General features: G+C 39.9%; 1 protein-coding gene across 3 annotated transcripts in view; it reads right to left on the bottom strand.

Moving 5' to 3' along the window:
- LOC121282951 (flotillin-2-like) overlaps positions 1–19,378 on the bottom strand; it is a 96,168-nt gene that overhangs the window by 57,163 nt on the left and 19,627 nt on the right. For all 3 annotated transcript variants that reach the window (XM_041196792.1, XM_041196791.1, XM_041196793.1), the window contains exon 2: positions 6,275–6,356. In XM_041196792.1, coding sequence (XP_041052726.1) covers positions 6,275–6,356 — 82 coding nt within the window. The remainder of the gene's footprint in view (positions 1–6,274; positions 6,357–19,378) is intronic.

The following is a 19,378-nucleotide window of genomic DNA, read 5'->3' as shown; positions in this document are numbered from 1 at the left end:
AAGCGGCTGCCTTAATCTAAGAAAATGCAAGGCTAAAAAGAACACCCTGATTTTAAAAAAGCACAAAGGTTTACAGGGAACAAGGCTCAGATCCCACATTGATGTTATTGAGAATACAGAGGACCAATCCTCCAGCTTCCTTTCATGAATATAGACTCACAGGAGTGCTACCCCGCAGGCAGTCCTTTTACAAACTCAAAGAGCTGGATTTGAGGCACCATTGAATTACTCATACAAATAAAGTTACATTGGAATCGCGACATCCTAACTTTAAAGTGATTGTCACGGTATTAAACCTGGAGTGGAGATGCTCCTGATAAACAATATGGTACCCCTTCAAAAAATATGAAGGCCTCCAGTCAGCAGCTACTGAGCCACACTAATCTGCAGAAGAAAAAAAGTGTCTCCTCTGATTAAAGATTAAGAGAAACCAAAACCCTTACATATTAAACCTATCATTGACGCAAGAAGTGGTAGAAGAATCAAACAAAAGGTCACACAGATAGATTACTGAACTAGAAGGTCAAATTGGTCAAAGTGCAATCCTCCAGGATGCATACCTGCAAAAAGGCAGTGTTGCTCCTCAGTCCCTCTTTCCCCCTTCAGAAGGTCCAAAAATTACATCCAATGTCTCCAGATAAATCATCTGAAATTTCCTATACAGAATATATGGGCAGCTGCACAAACAAAAACAATCCAGAAAAACTCCTCAGATTTTGGGTCAAGAACTGTTGATTCAATGCTAAATCCTTAATGGCTGCTGATATCAAGATAAATTCTTGTATGCTAAGGCATTTCGATGGGGCAGATCATCTTCATCCAGGGACTTTCCGTTGAGTTACTGAGGTTCCAAATGACTGGAGTTTTGGATGCCTCAGGCAAAGTAGTGCTGACCTGCCATGGGTAATCGCAGCTGAGGCATGGAGTAGAGTTGCTAAATTTTCCTTGGATTCGGTAGGGTGCAATGCAGAAGTAAAAAAGGAGAATCAGAATTTGTGCTGCTGATTGTTATCCAATAGAACTCTGTTGGAAAGACATGAGGTGAGGTGAGGTGAGGGCAGAGATAAGCTCAAGTATCAAACAACCGCCAAGCACTCAACATCTCATATGGATAATGGTTATCATACTGAGATATCAGAAGGCCACCCCTTCACCCCAGCCTGTGACTTGTGGAAACAAACCCAGGAATAAGGCAACACCTCAGGAATTAACAGAAAATAATTGTCTTGGGGTGGGGGTGTGGGGTGCTGGGAGAATGAAAACTCTCTGATGCAAATACACGTGCTTCTTCATTGCTTGTCCATTGGATTTCTTTCTCAAGACAGGCTCTCGTGAATGGAGGGGCATCGAGTGACTCCAATGTCTTTTCAAGGTAGCTGTTCATCACAGGACATGAACAACATGAAGCTCCATGCAGTCCAAGTGTGCACAACTGCTTAAGATGCCCCAAAACTCTTTACAGGCAATAAGCACTTGTGAAGCACAGTCACTATTGTTATGTAGCCAAACACAGCAGGCAATTTTGTCCAAGAAACAGCAAACAAGAGGAGTGACCAGTTAGTCTGACCTTAATGGGTGCTGGTTAAGTGTGGGATGTTGTTTAGGACAGAGAACTCGCTGCTCTTTGAAAGAAATACCACAAAGCTTGATAACCCCAAAACTTTAAAACATTTTGAAAACGTTACCAGAGTTGTAACAACAAAAAGAGAAAAGACGAAAAGTAGACATTGGGTCAATGTGGGTCAGAGAACATAAAAGTCTCAAAATAGACTGGAAGCCAAATCAATGAGAAACAACGTTAAGAAATAATAGCATTTAAGAAAACTAAATGTTAGTCATTGAAGGAGTCACATCAAGTGAAATTAGTCATTTTCTCATTGTATACTGTACATCCCAGTCATAAATTCTCTACCCACCAACCCCCCTACAGCCCCCAAGCTTGTAGTTCTCAGCTTTTTATTTTCAAGTCATAATGTGTCGTAGTAGCTGATTTGAAATGAACCGCACTATCCAGCACTGAAGAACCTAAAAATTCGCAATTATGCTAAGTAAACATGGAACTAATAAAAACAAAAGGAAATAAAATAAGGATTTCATATTTATCATGTGGAGAAATGGAATATGAAACAGAATCCAGGCCACAGTTCTGGAACATGAATTGTGAAAACAGCATGCTGCCATCACATCCTTTCCTAGGAAACCATCAAATTGCTTTACCAGCAGGTGGTTCAAATACAAGGGCACATCTACAACTTGCTTTGAACATCTTCAAAATTCTTAAGATACTTGGTATGCATAAGCTACAGCTTTTATCATCTCTCCATGACTGAAAGCTCTTCAGTTAAGTCTCTGCAATTAAGTTGGATCAGCTCAATTTTAAATAGGTGCAAGAAACACACCATTCAAAAAACACACTGCAAAACAGAAGTTCTCCATTTTCAGATTTACGAGTGGTGCATATTGTGGCAGATGAAGTTCAATGTGGAGAAGTGTGAGGTGATAAACTTTGGCACAAAGAACATGGAGAGATAGTACAAAATAAAGGATACTATTCTAAAGGGTGTGCAGCAGCAGGGAATCCTGGGTGTATATGTACATAAAGTGATTAAAGGTGGCAGGACAGATAGAAAGAGCTGATTCTGAAGCATACAGTATTCTAGGCTTCATTAATAGGGGCATATAATTCAAGAGCAGGAACTTATATAAGACACTGGTTAGACCTCAGCTGGAGTATTGTGCACAGTTTTGGGTACCACACTATAGGAAGGATGTGAACACATTGGAGAGAATGCAGAAGAGGTTTACAAGAATAGTCCCAGAGATGAGAAACTTCAGCTATGAGGATAGATTGGAGAAGTTGGGACTGTTTTCCTTGGAAAGGAGGAGGCTAAGAGGACACTTGATAGAAGTTTTCAAAATCATGAAGGGACAAGATAGTGTAGGTAGGGAAAAACTGTTCCCACTCATAAATGGATCAAGAACCAGAGGGCACAGTTTTAAAGTGCTCTGCAAAAGAAGCAAATGCGAGGTGAGGAAAAAACTTTTTCTCATAGCCAGTAGCTAGGGTTTGGATTGTGCTGCCTGGAAGTGTGGTGGAAGTAGGTTCAAATGAGGTATTCTAGAGGGCATTGGATGATTATTTAAATAGAAACAATGTGCAGGGTTACAGGGAAAAGGCAGGAGATTGTCACTAAGTTAAAACGCTCAGAGAGCCAGTGCAGACATGAGAGGCCAAATGGCCTCCTTCTACACCATAACAATTCTATAATTCTGTGACTGTGCAAAATTCAATAAGTTGTCTAGTTAATTGAATTCATTTTGAATACCCAAGCCAATGGACTGTCTCCAGACTGGTCCTGATCAATAAAAATCTATGTTGTTGTTGTTCATGTATTAATCGTATACATAACGAGATCACTGCCTAAAAAGATATACTGAGAATTTGAGGCGCACCCTAAAGTGCTCCTTGTGGAACCATTTACCTGCTGTTCTGTTTGGGGGGGGGAAGAAGAAGATCAATGGGACACCTGCAGCACATTTTCCCGGTTTACTTCTCCAAGTTTTTTAAAGGGATTAGTTTCCCCCAATCGATTAACGGGGGCAAAAAAGAGACTCCACATTCCTGGTCTTGACATCCATCAAATTAGCTGTGCCAAAAGATGCAAATGTAGGGGTGCCAGGTAGGGGCAGGATTAGACTGGGAAATGATGTACTGCATGGTTGAACACCCTGCAAACATTCAATGCACAGCCTCACACATGAAGAGCAGTCACTTGAGTCAGATGCTAAACAAAATCAAAACCAGAACCAGTGGCATCCTATTGAATTTAATATGCAATATAAACAGACATGATAAATGAATTGTGGTTATCAGTACTGGATTTCACACAGATCTCAGGTAGATTGCTTGAATTTCTATTTATTTAACTGATTATAAGATAGCCATTTCAAATCAAAATTAAAATTGGAGTACAAGGGAAAAAATAGATATAATAATATGTAAGAAATCAAAAACACAAACACACAGTGGACAATAAACAAGTGTTGTAGCAGCAATGGGCTCTACAGGTGAGGCAACACATGCAAGTTTCTGTGAATACTGTCTGGCATTGCAAAGAGCATGTGGTAGCAGCATTGTGCCAGGCGAGCAGTAGGAAGTTTCCCATGAGCAGAGAAGAGGAGGGGAGAAGAGAGATAATAAAAAATAGGAGTTACTTGCTACAGGGATTGGTAAGCTTTGTCTTAATGGGATTTTTTTTTTCAATTTATAAATAGGAGCTCAGCATTTGATCTTTACTGGGAACAGGCTGCAAAATGACCACGACATCTGAATGGTGCCAGAGATCTTCAGTATTCAAAGGATGAAGGAAAGGTGGCAGAAGTTAGTTTTATTTGGTAAACAATCCATCGGAACAGAAAGTTCAAAACACACAAATAGAAATCTTCAGGAAGTAGTTCACTATTGCACATATTTGTGGAAGAATTAAAAACACTGTACATATTCTTTTTTCTGGAGTTTAGAAAGGGTGGGAAAGTTGTACATTCCCACTCTTCCTTCCCCACTTCATCTCTACAAGAGAAAAGCTGCAGGAGTGACAAGACTAGAATACTGAGAACATTAAGAAACATTTTCTGTTAACATACAGAGATAAAAAAAAACACAATTAGACCAACAAATCCGCTCTTGCTTATTGATGTAGATTAGCAATGGATGTGAAACCAAAACCTCACACAGTATCAGGGTTGGAGAGCCATTTTCTATCAACTGCCATTCCAGTATTGAGACTTGGGAAAACTTTTACTGGGTACAATTACTGGTATGACATTGGAAAATAGTTTAGTGTGTTTCAGAGATGCAATGCTTGAGCCTAAAAGACAAAATTAGCCAATTGGTTTTTCACTAACATGTTACTCAAATGCATTAATCGAACATCACATGTTTTACAGGGGGCCTAAGATTAATATTCTTTGTCAGATTTTTTTTAATAAAAGGAGAGATATTTTCATCAAAATGTTTCTGCATTTTATAATAAGTTTTCAGCAAAAAGCTTACATTTCAGTCATTTAATTTCTCAAAAGTTGTGTGTGTGACTGGAGGATTTTGGTTCCACGTTACCTTTCTCGGCTGTGCTTAAAGGTGATCTCTTATGCAGGGTTTAAGTTTCCTTTCATTCCTTCCGGAACTCAAATGATATTGAAGAATATGTCCCGCACCAAATAAAAAATATTGCAACAAATTACCTAAAAATTACATAACAGCCAAAATATAAAGTGACCAAGTAAGCAAAAACTTTTATTCCGAGTGTTCTTTTTTTTAAATCACTCGGACTTCTTCTACTCCCTTCTTCTTTTCGCCAGAGTTTAAATTTGAACTTCGCATTTTAAAACTGGAAATGAAGAATAAATACATAATGCTATGGATGGTGTGACAAAAAAAAACTGCATTTCAGCTATTTTGTAAGCTAAATAATTTCTCAAACCACTCAATAAGGTAATGAATTGGTTCTCAGCAGACTATGGCGGTGCTCCTGTTCTGTGTTTTTGTAACGGTAGCAGAGCTTTGGGTTGTAAACATGTTCACAGGAGAAAGTCTACAGCATTGGAATAACATTAAAAAAAATGGAAACTGAATTTGCAAAAATGGTCACTGGCTTACAAATAAATCCTGAAACGTGACAATAGTTTTAAGGGAAAGGTTTCCAAAGAACCAAAGGTTTTTTCCAGTCCTTTGTGACATGATGTTAGCTAGCGAGTAAACAAATTAAACTTAAATTACTGGAGTTCACTGTAATCTAATATTGCAGCCAAGCAATGAAAAATTAGATGCATTTAAGTACAAGTCACATTCCTTTCACAGGGGAGAAGCATGCCTGTTCCTGAGTAAAAGGCAACCAGAAATACTGATTGCTGGAGCTATATTTACCGCTTTGCATAAGTTTACATAATTTAATCCACCGTCACCTTGTTCCTGCCATCATCCCACCATTTTGGGGAGCCTGATAGCTCTGCCCATTTTCCACATTTGGTATGCAATCATTTGCATCAAGTTTAATTCGAAACCTTGCATCTCATGACCCATCAAATATTACTTTACACAGCACACAATTACCTTCACATCTATTTCTCTGCGTCACCCTCTTTCAGTATTTAAAGAGAATTACAAAAGAAAACAATTCTTAAATATGAATTGTGTTATGTGGAAGTGTGTCTTTGGAAAAAAGCACAATTGGGGAGTTAGGTGGGTGGGAAAAAAGATAATTCTTGGGTGTCTCACCTCTGTGTCTGCGAGACACACCACCATGCCCAAGCCCATCCTCCAATGACGTACTGTTTCTGATCTGATCCACAGCAGCCACCTGGAACAGAAGTAAGAAACACTTCATTACCATTTCGACAGCGCTTGGACAGCTCTTGGATAGTTTGACAGTTCTTTGACAGCCTTGGCAATTCCAATGAGGTTACATACTTTTTAATGCACAAATCATGTCTACTTCTAACAAACCAAAAGAGCACCTGACCACTCCTATAAGGGTACCTCATCTCTCCCAAAGGGTACCAGGATCATATCCAAAGGGATACCTAGTTATCCAAATGAATCCACAAGGTTCAGACCAGTTCTTACCTAGTCTAATCTGCACACTACCTCATCAAAATCAGGAGTGGAGGCAGGTGCTCAATTATATGGCCAGATGCTTCCATGAATCACGGATGTGCAATTTAGAAACTGTCCCCATTTCTCCTGCAAAAATGGCAGAGGCTGGATTTGGGATAGAACTTCTGGATTCAAGTATGTTATGACCATGGCAGCTGTTAATTGCTGAGCAAACCAAATCCCAGGGGGGAACTTGGCTTACAGGCCATACCATTTATTTTGTATTCTGAAAACAAGAAGAAAACATACTGAACTCAGCAGCAAGAGTCCAATGACACTTTTACATTTAATTTTTAAAATCCCAAAAGTTTTATTAACTAGAAAAGAAAACTTAAGCACACAAGATTACAAATACACAGTTAAGAATAGTCTTGCAAAACATTCCCCCAAAAGACTCCCTGTTTGGTCAGACCCACAAGTAAACACTTTCCAAGGTAATTCTGTTTTTGTTTTGGATTTCCAGCATCCGCAGTTTTTTTGTTTTTAACTCTCCCTTATAAGTGGTTAACTATAAAAGTCCAGTGATATTACACAAGACAACCTGCTGTAGCTTTAAAGGCATACCATACAACCTCAAACTCTCTTCTACTCTGCTGTGGAAATCCAATACTTTAGAACAAGACTGCTATTTGCAGCCCAAGACTTTTCTAGCTTGACTGAATCTTCTCCCAGCCTAGAGATGCTTCCAGGAGATCTTCCTCACATAGATAACAGCTAATCCCTAAGCTCTCCACAGTAACTCTAACACACCTTTCCCCCCACTTTCATCTCAGATTTCATTATTCTCACACCTCTTGGAAACTTAAATCTTTTCAAATATAAAATATTTCATGTTTCTATTTTGTCTCTGCTTTCGGGTTAATAAATGTAATATACCCTCTTCCGTTTACCCATGGGACTCTTGTGAAATGCAAAAATGTTTCCTGTCACCTCTGACTTCCCTTTGATGTTCAAAGAAACTCTCAACTTATCTAAAAATGCAAATGTTAGATCCAACATATTTACTTGTACCTCAAAGCCTCCATAATATCTCATCACAATTGCACAGCTCCATCCTTTCATATCTTAAACCTCCCAGACAATCTGTCTCTAGTGACTTTTCCCCAGCTTAATCAAAGTATTTACATACACAGCCTTCTTAGAGCAACATAATATTCCCCCCAAAACAATATCAATTCTCACAGGTCTCTACCGGCATTTTGCACAGATGGAGAACCTCTCTGTTTGTGTGAAAATTCAGGCCCTAATTTCCCATTGGAATATTTCTCAGCTACTTTTAGAAATGGTTGCAGAATGACCCCAAAAAGGTCAGAACTTAACTGGGTTTGAACACCTGCCCTTCAAGTGCTAAAAGGTTTCTACGCATCTTTGAACTAATGCATGCTGTTCGGGGTTAATGAGATTACAGTATTGTAGTTGGCTTGTCACCATCCACATAACATCAAAAGGAAAGATGCTTTTGGGCATTATTTTGAAATACTGTAAAAAAAATTCTCCAGGAAAAGGTCAATAAGGCACAAGTTGGAAGTGGTGCTTTTACCCAATTTTTCTCGATTGTCTCCAGGTCCCCAACATTGGAGGTTGGATAAGACAACAACTTCCAATTACATAGCACCTTTAACATAGTAAACATCCCAAGGGCTTCAAACAAAATTTAACGCCAAGTCACATAACGAGATATTAGAACAGATGACCTAAAGTTTCATCAAAGAGGTACATTTTGAGTATCTTAAAAGGGGAAGAAAGATAGAGAGGTTTGTTTGGGTGGGTGTGGGGTGTGTGTGTGTGTGTGTGTGTGTGTGTGTGTGTGTGTGTGGAATTCCAGAGCTTAGGGCCTAGGTAGTTGGAAGCATTGCCACCAATGGTGGAGCTATTAAAAGGCAAGGTTGCGAGAGAGGCCAGAATTGGAAGAGCACAGAGATCTCAAAGCACTGTAGGGCTGGAGAAGGCCAAAAAGATAGGAAAAGGCAATGCCATGGAGGTATTTAAAAAAAAGGATGTCAACTTTAAAATTGAAGTCTTGCCAGATCCAGAGCCAATGTTGGGTCATTGAGACTTGGTGCCAGTTAAAATACAGGCAAAGTTTTGGATGAGCTCAAGTTTACATTGGGTGAAAGATGGAAGGCTGGCCGGGACAGCAATGGAATATTTCAGCAGCAGATGAGTGGGAGGAGTCAGTTGATGATGAGGGAGTGGAGGTCGGTGGCCCTTTGTGCTGAAATGGATGTGTGATCGGAAGCTCATCTCGGGGTCAAATACAACACCAAGGCTACGAGCAGTCTGGTTCAGTCTCAATCAGTGACAGGGAAAGGGATGGAGTCAGTGGCTTGGGAACAGAGTTTGTGGCAGGGACCAAAGACAATGGCTTTGTTCTTCCCAATAGTTAGCTGGGAGGAAATCTCTATTCATCCTGTTCCGGATGTCAGTAAGGCAGTGTGATAAATCAGGATTCAACGGAAGGGTTAGGGTTAGGTGGCAAAGTAAAACTGGAAGTCACCAGTGTATAAGTAGAAACTGACACAGAAATATAAAGAATGAGCAACCTGGAGACAGGCTCTGTGGCCCACCTTTCCATTTTGGCGTTTTCCACAAACAAACAGTTCTCAATACATATATGAGACAGAAAGAGAACAATTTTTCTCCCCCATTCAAGATTAAGTTATTGTAATAGTTTGGTTTGAGCTTCCAGATTTTGTACATCTGGGAGAAACACAGAAGACAGGCAAAAAGGTGCAACTGGTGTTTTTATAATAATTACAAAATGTACGTTTGACATTTTAGTTCAGAGCATAGAACAGAAGTGGATTGAAGAATAAAGCACTCAAGCTCGAAATCCCTAAAATTCCAGGACACACAATAAAGATGTTCATTGTGTTCATTTGTAGACAGATTTCCTGACTGCCAGATCACTGGGGAACACAAGCCTTTACTGCGTGTTGGTATTAGCTTTTAACCAATGAGATTCATTTGGTTTCAAAAATCTAACTACATGCTATGCTTGCAGCTAAACAAAGCTCTTCTATGATAAACTTCACTCAAACGTATCCTACATTTTTCAAACACGTTGCCTGTAATACAAGACGTAAACTGACAAATATAGTTCACTGCACAGCACTCTCTACTCTCTCAGATAGACAGTGACTGATTCTTGCTGCTACTGTTAAGCGTGAAAATTGAAAATTACATTCCAGGCATTGGAATTTCAACATGACAATCTTACTTGGTGAATCTCCACAAGGTTTTCATGTCATGTTTGTAATTGTATCAAAACAGCCAAAACTGAACGAGAGAGAAGACAGTTAAAAGGTTTTCAGAAGAACCTAGGTCAATATGAAAATAGGGAAACAAACTACAAATTAAACAACAACTTGCATTTATGCAGTACATTTAACATAGTCAATGTCGCAAGGTGCTTCACAGCGAGTCATATTCGGTGATATTAGAACAGAAGCGTGGTCAAAGAGTTAAGTTTTGCGAATCATTAAAAGGATTCTTGAACATCCTACTTTTTGAACAATAAAGATTACACTTCAAAGGTATTTAAGTGGCTGTGAAATGCTTCAACATGCCCTGAGATCATGAAAGGTGCTATGTAAATGCAAACACATCTGTTTATTTTAGTCAAGGTTTTGGTCGCACTTCATAAAATCTCCATCTTTGCCTCTGAGCGTACATTTTTTCTTACAACTCCCTGATAAAGTTGGTATGTTTTTATACCAAGAGCCCAAGAAAATGCTACAGAAAGTTGCAATTATGTGTACCTCTCAATAAGTAGCTCTGCAATTTTATATATTTTTCAATAGAAAGCTCAAGCTCTCCTATACACTGCGTAGGAGAAAGGGGAGAAGCTTTCAATGCAAGTAAACATTAAGTGGTTCAGAAAGTCACTCCAAATTACAGCCAACAAAAGCACCTTGAAGTGTAATTACTATTATAATACAAGAAACTTGCATTGGAAGTCAATTTGCACACAGCAAGGTCCAATGAACAATAATGTGAAAAAGAACAGATAATCAGTTCTAAGTGATTTTAGATGAGGGATAAATGTTGGCCAGCAGAACTCGTAGTGGTAGTGGAAATAAGGGATCTTAAACAAATATCCAAGAGGTGTTTGTTACACATCTGTTTAATGACTGATCTGAAAGATGGCACCTCCAACAGTGCAACAATCTCTATACAACAAGACTCGATCACTCTTCATTGGCTGGACTCTGCAACATAAGCAAGCCTAAGTTTCTTAACCCTGAAGCAGGGTGAGCCTGCAGTTCTGCCATCTGAATGAAGGACCCAGTCTCACTGGGTGCACCAATTTAATAATATCGTAGTGGGTGACTATCCCTTGATTCAAGAATGAAGTCTTCTCAAGGTTGTGAGTTTGTGCCATGGGTCTTCAAGGGACTTGAACAGGCAGATTCTTAACTCACATACATTTAGATACATGAAGCAGGATGTCCCACGAGACAGTGGGATCCAGAGTGCAGTATTTGCTTTTTTTTCTTTTTTTCTCTGCCACTGATCTGCCTCATCGTTAAGGCATTGTACATACGAACATACAAATTAATTAGGAGCAGGAGTAGGCCATTCAAGCCTGCTCTGCCATTTGATAAGATCATGGCTGATTTGATTGTGGCCTCAACTTCACTTTCCTGTCCACTTCCTATACCCTTTGACTTCCTGAACAATCAAGAATCTAACTAACTCAATTCAAAAATATTCAAATGGACCAGTCTTCACGAGAATTCCACAGACTAACCTCAAGAAAATAATTTCTTATCTCCATCCTAAATAGTAGACCCCTTATTTTTAAACTGTATCCTCTAGATCTAGTCTCTCTCACAAAGGGAAACAGCCTCTCAGTATCCATCCTGTCCAGTCCCCTCAGAATCTTATATATTTCAACAGGATCACATCGCAGTCTTCTAAACTCCAATGGATACAGGCCCAGCCTGTCCAACCTTTCTTCATAAGATAACTGATTCCAGGGATGCAGGGGTTAAGTGAACCTTCTCTGAATTATTTCTAATGATATTATATAATTTCTCACGTAAAGAGACCAAAACTGTACAGAGTGCTCCAGATGTGGTTAAACTTCCCTACTTTTATATTCCATTCCCCCTGCAATAAATGACAACATTCCATTTAATTCCTAATCACTTGCTTTACCTCCATGCTGACTTTTTGTGATTCATGTACCAGGACAACCAGGTCCCCCTGCACTGCAGAGTTCTGCAATCCGTCTCTATTTAAATAGTATACTGTTTTTCTATTCTTCCTGCCAAGGTGGACAAGTTCACATTTTCCCACATTATACCACATCTGCCAAATTTTTGCCCACTCACTTAACCTATCTATATCCCATCAGAAGATTCCTTATGTTCTCTTTACAGCTTACTTTCCTGCGTATGTTGTGTCATCAGCAAATTTAGCAACCATACATTCGATCCCTTCATCCAAGTCATTGATATAAATTGTAAATAGTTGAGGCCCCAGCACTGACCCCTCTGGCACTCCACTTGTGACATCTTGCCAACCCAAAAATGACCCATTTATGCCTACTGTTTCCTGCTGCCGGGCGTTCACATTTCTCACATTGTACTCTATTTGTCAATTTTTGCCCGCTAACTTAACCTATCTAAATCCCTTTGTAGACTCATATGTCCTTGAGTCAACAGCAAATTTAGCAACAATACTTTCAGTCCCTTCATCCAAGTCATTTATATATATTGTAAATAGTTGAGGCCCCAGCACTGATCCCTGTGGCACTCCATAAGTTACCACTTGCCAACCCAAAAATTACCTATTTATCCCTATTCTCTGCTTCCTGCTATCAAATCTCTATCCATGATAATACGTTACCCCCTACACCATGAGCTTTAGTCTGTGCAGTAACCTTTGATGTGGCACCTTGCCAAATGCCTTCTGGAAATCTAAGTACCATTACATCTACAGGTTCCCCTATATCCACTTAATTGTTATGTCCTCAAAGAACTCTAATATATTAGACAAACATGATTTCCCTTTCACAAAACCATGTTGACTCTGCCTGGTTACATTAAGATTTTTTAAGTGCCCTGTTTTAACCTCCTTAATAATAGATTCCAGCATTTTCCCTATGACAGATGTTAGGCCAACTGGCCTGCAGTTTCCTGCTTTCTGTCTCCTTCCTTTCTTGACTGGAGAGGTTACATTTGCTTTTTTTTCCAATCTGATGGGGTCTTTCCAAAATCAAGATAATTTTGGAAAATTACAACCAATGTATCTACTATCTCAGCAGCCACTTCTTTTAAGACTCGTGGATGCAGGCCATCAGGTCCTGGCGACTTGTCAGCTTTTAGTCGTAATGGCTTTCTCAGCACCCTTTCCCTAGTGATTGTAATTGTTTCAAGCTCCTCCCTCCCTTTCACCTCTTGACTTACAATCATTTCTGGGATGTTACTTGTGTCTTCTACAGTGAAGGCAGGCACAACTATCTGTTCAATGCATCCACCATTTCCTTATTTCCTGTTAATAATTTCCCAGGCTCGCTCTCTAGAAAACCCATGTTCACTTCAGATACTCTTTTTCTTAAATACTGTAGAAACTTACTATTTTTATATTCTTAGCTAGCTTTCTCTTGTACTCTATTTTCTCCCCCTTCTTAATACTTTTTTAGCCATTCTTTGGACAGAATTTAAAAACCAGCAAACTTCTGATCTGCCACTAATCTTCATAGAACTGTACATTGTTTCTTTCAATTTGATACTATATTTAACTCTCACTGGAATGTGCTTTTGCTGAGTGTAATAAAATATCTCCTTAAATGTTTGACATTGCATTTCTACTGACCTACTCCTTAACCTATTTTCCCGGTTCACTTTAGCCTGCTCCATCTTCATACCCTTGTAATCGCCTTTAAGTTTAATACGGTTGTAGACCCACTCTTCTCTCCCTCAAACTAAATGTGAAGTTCAATCATGTTATGATCACTGCTACCTAGAGGCTCCTTTACAATGAGGTCATTAATTAATCCTGCCTCATTGGACATTGTGACTCAAAGCATGATGCAGCTTGATGGACAAGTTGCCGCCATTCTGAACAATTGGTGGTAAGCTCACAGTCATCAATGTCAATGCTGCTGCACTTCATATAAAGCATCACAGACACTGAACACACAGGACCAGTCCCCATTGAAAGAATAAAAGTGGGTGGCTAAACAGATACAATTTCCTCAAGGCTTAGTTTAATGCGAAGATAATAGTGTCAGTATGTGGCTGTATACTGTGGCTTTTCCTAATCTCAATTTCTGTTCTTATAGAACTCATGTTATCAGAAGATTCGAATGGAGAACTTCCCCTTCAGAACTGCAGATTACTACAATTCATAGACACAAAACTCGTGAGCTTGTTGCAAAACTACATAATCCAATCCATTTACTTCTCTTAAATGCAGGTTTTTGCAGCTAAGTCAGTCCACTTGTGTACCTTTTCAGGAACATACCCTTCAACACAGCCAATTACTGAAGATTACCCTGTTCCAAATAATTCTCTTAGTTAAGTGCTGTCATCAGTCACCTATCTCCCACTCACCACCTTCATTCTCTCAGCAATGCTTCTGTTAAGTGTTTGTGCAACCAGATTCCATAATTCCTATAATTGTGCTGAGAGACCTCCTCGCCAAACAAAAGGAGGATTTATTTTCAAGTACTGTAAACTGAAATCAAAATCAGGTACAGCTACACACAGTAAACTTCTGCAGATTCTGGAGCAATTCTAACCAATCACTATATTATTTAGCAGATTTGCTTTGTAAATATGCAACTGTACAAACAAGACAGTGAAAAGGCTAGAAGTAGCAGATTATATTGATAAAAGAATTTAGCATCCAAAGCATCCATGTTGTGGGACAAGGAGTGGGTGGGGGAGGGGCGAATGGAAGTGAGGAGGAGGAAAATTACAACCCTTGAGTCACACCTACAATCACTGCCTGAGCACAGAAAAATAGTGTTGCAGAGACAGCCAGTCCCGAATATCAAATCATAAGCACAGAGATGGAATGTGCTAGAGTATTTCTTCATCAATCCCCGAGGGCAATTAGGGTTGGGCAATAAATGCCAGCGATGCCCACATCTCATAATCAAATTAAAAAAAGTCACTATCCAGGACAGGTGTGGGGAAAGGAGCTTACAGCATTTGGTCATAGAGTCACTTACGGCACAAAAGGGGGCCATTCGGCACATTGAGTCCATGCCAGCTCTCTGTGGGGGAATCCAGTCAGTCCCATTCCCACGCTCAGTCCCAAGGTTTATTTCCAAGTGCCTATCGAATTTCTTTTTTTTAAAAAATCACTGATCATCTCTGCAACCACCACCTCATGCTCAGCAAGTTCCAGATCATTACCACTCATAGCGTAAAAAAACTCTGCCTCATATTCCCCCTGCATCTCTCGCCCAAAACCTTATATCTGTGTCCCTAGCCCTTGTACCATCAACTGATGGGAAGTTTTTCCTTTTCCATCATATCTAAGCCTGTCATAATCTTGTATATGTCTACCAAATCTCCCCATAACCTCCTTTGCTGAAAGCATAGGTTTACAAAATGAGGAGCCTGGATTCTTGGAGCACTACGAGGGGCTTTCTGGAGTTGTTTGATCTTGGTCTATCTATTTTTCTGCATTTGTTCACTTAGCAGCCCCTTCAGTTGTGGCTCACACTGATTTATTTTGAAATCTGCAACATTAGCAGTTTTCCTTTGATGAGCTGATGCTGTATTTTGGTAGTTTATGGATCCACATGAGTGTTGCAGGGGATGACTCTTATCATAAAAAGTCTAAAAAACACTAACTTAGACCCCGGGGGGGGGGGCACCGGTTTAAGTGAGCTGTGTTTGGTGGAATAATGGTGTCCAATTGAGTACACACCTCCCCTCACCTGCTAGAAATACACAGCTACATATGTTGGCACCTTTAAACTGTCGTAATTCAAACAGCAGAAACAGATAAGTGACTCGACATGAATGCGTGTTCAAATTGACACTTGAACTACCGATTTTTAAGCTTCAGTTTGATGTTTTATTCATGTGCTAGAAGTTACTTTGCGATTTGGCAAGTGTAGGAAGCTTATCTGAAGAAGTTATGCGTCGTGGTATTGATTTTCCATACCTTTGAATTAATTAATCAAAAAAGCAAAATACTGTGGATGCGGGGAATTTGAAGTAAAAACAGAAAAGAAAATACAGTTCTGAAGAAGAGTCATATTCGACTTGAAACGTTAACTCTGTTTCTCTCTCTACAGACACTGCCAGGCCTGCTGAGGATTTCCAGCTTCTGTTTGTATTAATAATTAATCAACCTTGGACAAACCGGCAGACATCTAAAGGGAAGGGACTGAGACACATATTGGTGCATTAATATGAACAAGATTCACTGACAAGTGGTCCCATTTGCTTTTATTTACTTTAGTTAGATTTCCCCTCCCTCCCACCCCACCCAAATACAATCCTGTCCTTTTTAATATTTCACAATCTCATCCTAAGAGCAATACCATACCATTGAGGTTTATAAGCAGATACTGCATCATAAGCTACTCAGTTATTTCAGAGACATCAACCAGAATCAGGGAAATAGAAATGAGGTTTATGATAAGGAAAGCAAAGAATGATTGCATAAACACAGGTGATCTAATGTATAATCAAAAGAGCCAAGTTTTAAGCAATGTCTTAAAAGGAGCAGAGGAAGGGGGAGAGACAAAGAGAGGAAGTTCCAGAGCTTGGAGTCTAGATAGCTGAAGGAACAACTGATGTTAAGGCAAAAGGATTAGAGGATGCCCAGGTGACCAGAGGAATGCAAAGTTCTCGGAAGGTGGCCAGAGCATATCAAAGAGTTACAGTTGGGTAATGTCATGAAGGATTTAAATACAGTAATAAGAATTCTGAATGAAGTATTGGGAGACCAGCAGCCTATGTAGTCCAGCAAGCACAGGAGTGATGGGTCACAGGAACTTGGTGCAAATTAACATATGGGTATCAGCCTTTATGAGCTGAAGTTTATGGAGGGTAGAAAGGCAGGAACGCATTGGAACAGACAAGTCTGGAGGTAAAGGTATGGATTAGAGTTTCAGCAGTAGCAGCAGAAGCGAAGACTCACAATCTGGAAGTAGACAGTCTTTGTATTGCAGACAATTTGGGGCTCCCAAGCTCAGCATAGGGTGAAATTGGATGCCAAGATTGCAAACAGCCTGGTTCAACCATAGACTTGGAGGGGTAATGGAATCAGGATGGGGTGATGGAGTCTCCCATCCAGTTGATGGATGACCCTCAGTTGTCAGGGGTGTGCATAATCTGGAGCGCTTGTATCACTGCATGCAATGAGCTGGAAGCCAAATGAGGCAGATAAACAAGATACCTTACATGCCAGGTGCATGGTGGTCAGATCTTGCAGCCTCAAATCCAACCAGACTTGGCAAATGTGCTGCCATTGCTGTCTAACAATGGCTCTGCAGTCTCAGGTGTCAGGGTTAATACTGCAAGATTTGAAGCAAAATGTTATGAACCTGCCATAAGGAAATGTTTACAATTTACAGGTTCTACACTTATAGTCCCGATCTGTTACTTGTTCACCTATTGGCCTGACTCAAACTCAGAACTCTTCAAGCAGTCCTCAACTTCCCAAAACTGCAAGGCACAGATTTTCAAATTAATTACCTCTTCCATTACAATACACACTGAACTCCAATTGTATACTACAGAAAAATATGAACACGAGACATGTTCCAGCACACGGTATTCATTCTACATTTGTTCTTCAACAAGAACATTTTTGTCCCTTCATCTTCCTCGGTCCTCAGAATAAAGGACAGGCCACTTAAGACTGAGATGAGGAAGAATTTCTTCACTCACAGGGTGATGAATCTTTGGAATTCCCTATCCCAGAGGGCTGTGGAAGCTCAGTCATTGAGTATGTTGAAGGCAGGGGTCAGTAGATTTTTAGATACTAATGACATTGAGGGATATAGGGATATCACAGGAAAATGGCTCTGAGGTAGCTGATCAGCCATGATCTAGTTGAAAGATGGAGCAGGCTTGAGGGGCCAAATGGCCTACTCCTCCTATTTTCCTCTTGCCAAGCAACAGTTTGCAGGCAATCTACTCAAAAGATAGATGGAGACCTGAGGGTGTAGTAACAGTTTGCCATGTTATTTAAAGCCAAATATCAACCAAGCTGGAATACTGCCAGAGGTGGCTCCATTCCTGGGATGAAGGGCTTATCTTATGAAGAAAGGTTGAATAGGTTGGGCCTATACTCATTGGAGTTTGAGAGAATGAAAGGTGATCTTATTTAAACATATAAGATCCTGAGGGGACTTGATAGGGTAGATACCAGGAAGATGTTTTCACTTGCGGAGGACACTAGAACTAGGGGACACTTCTTCTCCGATGGTCGTTGGTATGTGGAATTCTCTTCCCCAGAGCAGTGAGGGCTGGGTCATGGAATGTATTCAAGGCAGAGTTAGACAAACATTGGATAGAGAAGGAAGTCAAGAGTTATTGGGGGTGGCAAACAGGGAAGTGGAGTTGAGACACAACCAGATCAGTCATGATCTTATTGAATGGCGGAACAGACTCGAAGAGCCAAATGACCTACTCCTGCTCCTAAATCCTATGTTCTAAAAGCTCATGCCCACTGGAAATGCTCATTAGTTGACAGGCAATCTATCTTGTAGTGCTAACCTCCAACCACAACTCCTCTAGAAAACTTGCCCTGCCTCTGTTGTGTTAACACTGCGATGGGCAATGATGACTTTTTACTCATTCCCACTAAAGTGAAAACAATCCGGGATGGATTTATGTGATATATATACTTGCTCTTTCCATGTTGAAATCATAACATTGCACCTTCTCCGAACTCAAATTCATGATTTCCAAGGGCTTGTGGAACTTTGCACCTTTCTCAGTCTTCCTGATCTACAGGCTTTTAGTGCCCGAGTTTAACATTACCAAAGCACTACTTCTTAATTTACCTTCATTCCTATTATTTTCTACCTCAATTACCTCCTACACTGCCAGTCTGGTTGAGGTTTTGTGCTGCAGGTCATACGCATTTTACAAATTACAGATGTTACTATGATAGGCTATGCTATCGCCTATGTAGACAGTTGATAGTGTGGGAGAAGTCTTAAAGAGATTTAGCAATAGCCATGAACTGATTGCAGGTGGAGCTTTAATTAGCTTCTCTCAGGTATTAAAACAATAAAATATTCCAGCCACAAGATACCCCTCCGTTTGCACTTAGAGGTGGTTCAAAGAATGTTAGTTGGCAATTGTTAGTCTTCCAACGAAGGTAGATTTATTGTTCCTTAAACCATTGTTAACAGTTTTCATTTGATTGTGAAATAGAAAAATTAAGAAAGGCAGTAAAATTCTTGAGTTTAACTATAGGCTACTCTAGCTTTAGTGCTGACTGTAAGCCTATGGTATTTGTTTTTTTTTGCCCAGAGCATGAACCCACCAACTGTAACTTAAAGTTCTTCCATAAAGTGACGTAAGATGGGAAAATACGTGAGAATCTGGATGCCATGTACTTAAAATTTTTTGTAAATCAATCAACTGAGGGGAGATGATGGCATAGTGGTAATATCACTGGATTAGAAATGCAGAGGCACAGGCTAATGGGCAACTGGTGGAATTTAAATTCAATGCATAAATCTCAGTAATGGTGACCATGAACTATCATCGATTGTTGTAAAAACCCATC

This window comes from Carcharodon carcharias, chromosome 10 (assembly GCF_017639515.1).
Source record: "Carcharodon carcharias isolate sCarCar2 chromosome 10, sCarCar2.pri, whole genome shotgun sequence".
Taxonomy (NCBI): domain Eukaryota; kingdom Metazoa; phylum Chordata; class Chondrichthyes; order Lamniformes; family Lamnidae; genus Carcharodon; species Carcharodon carcharias.
The sequence above is the reverse complement of the archived record's forward strand: the minus strand, read 5'-3'. Positions and strand labels throughout refer to the sequence as shown.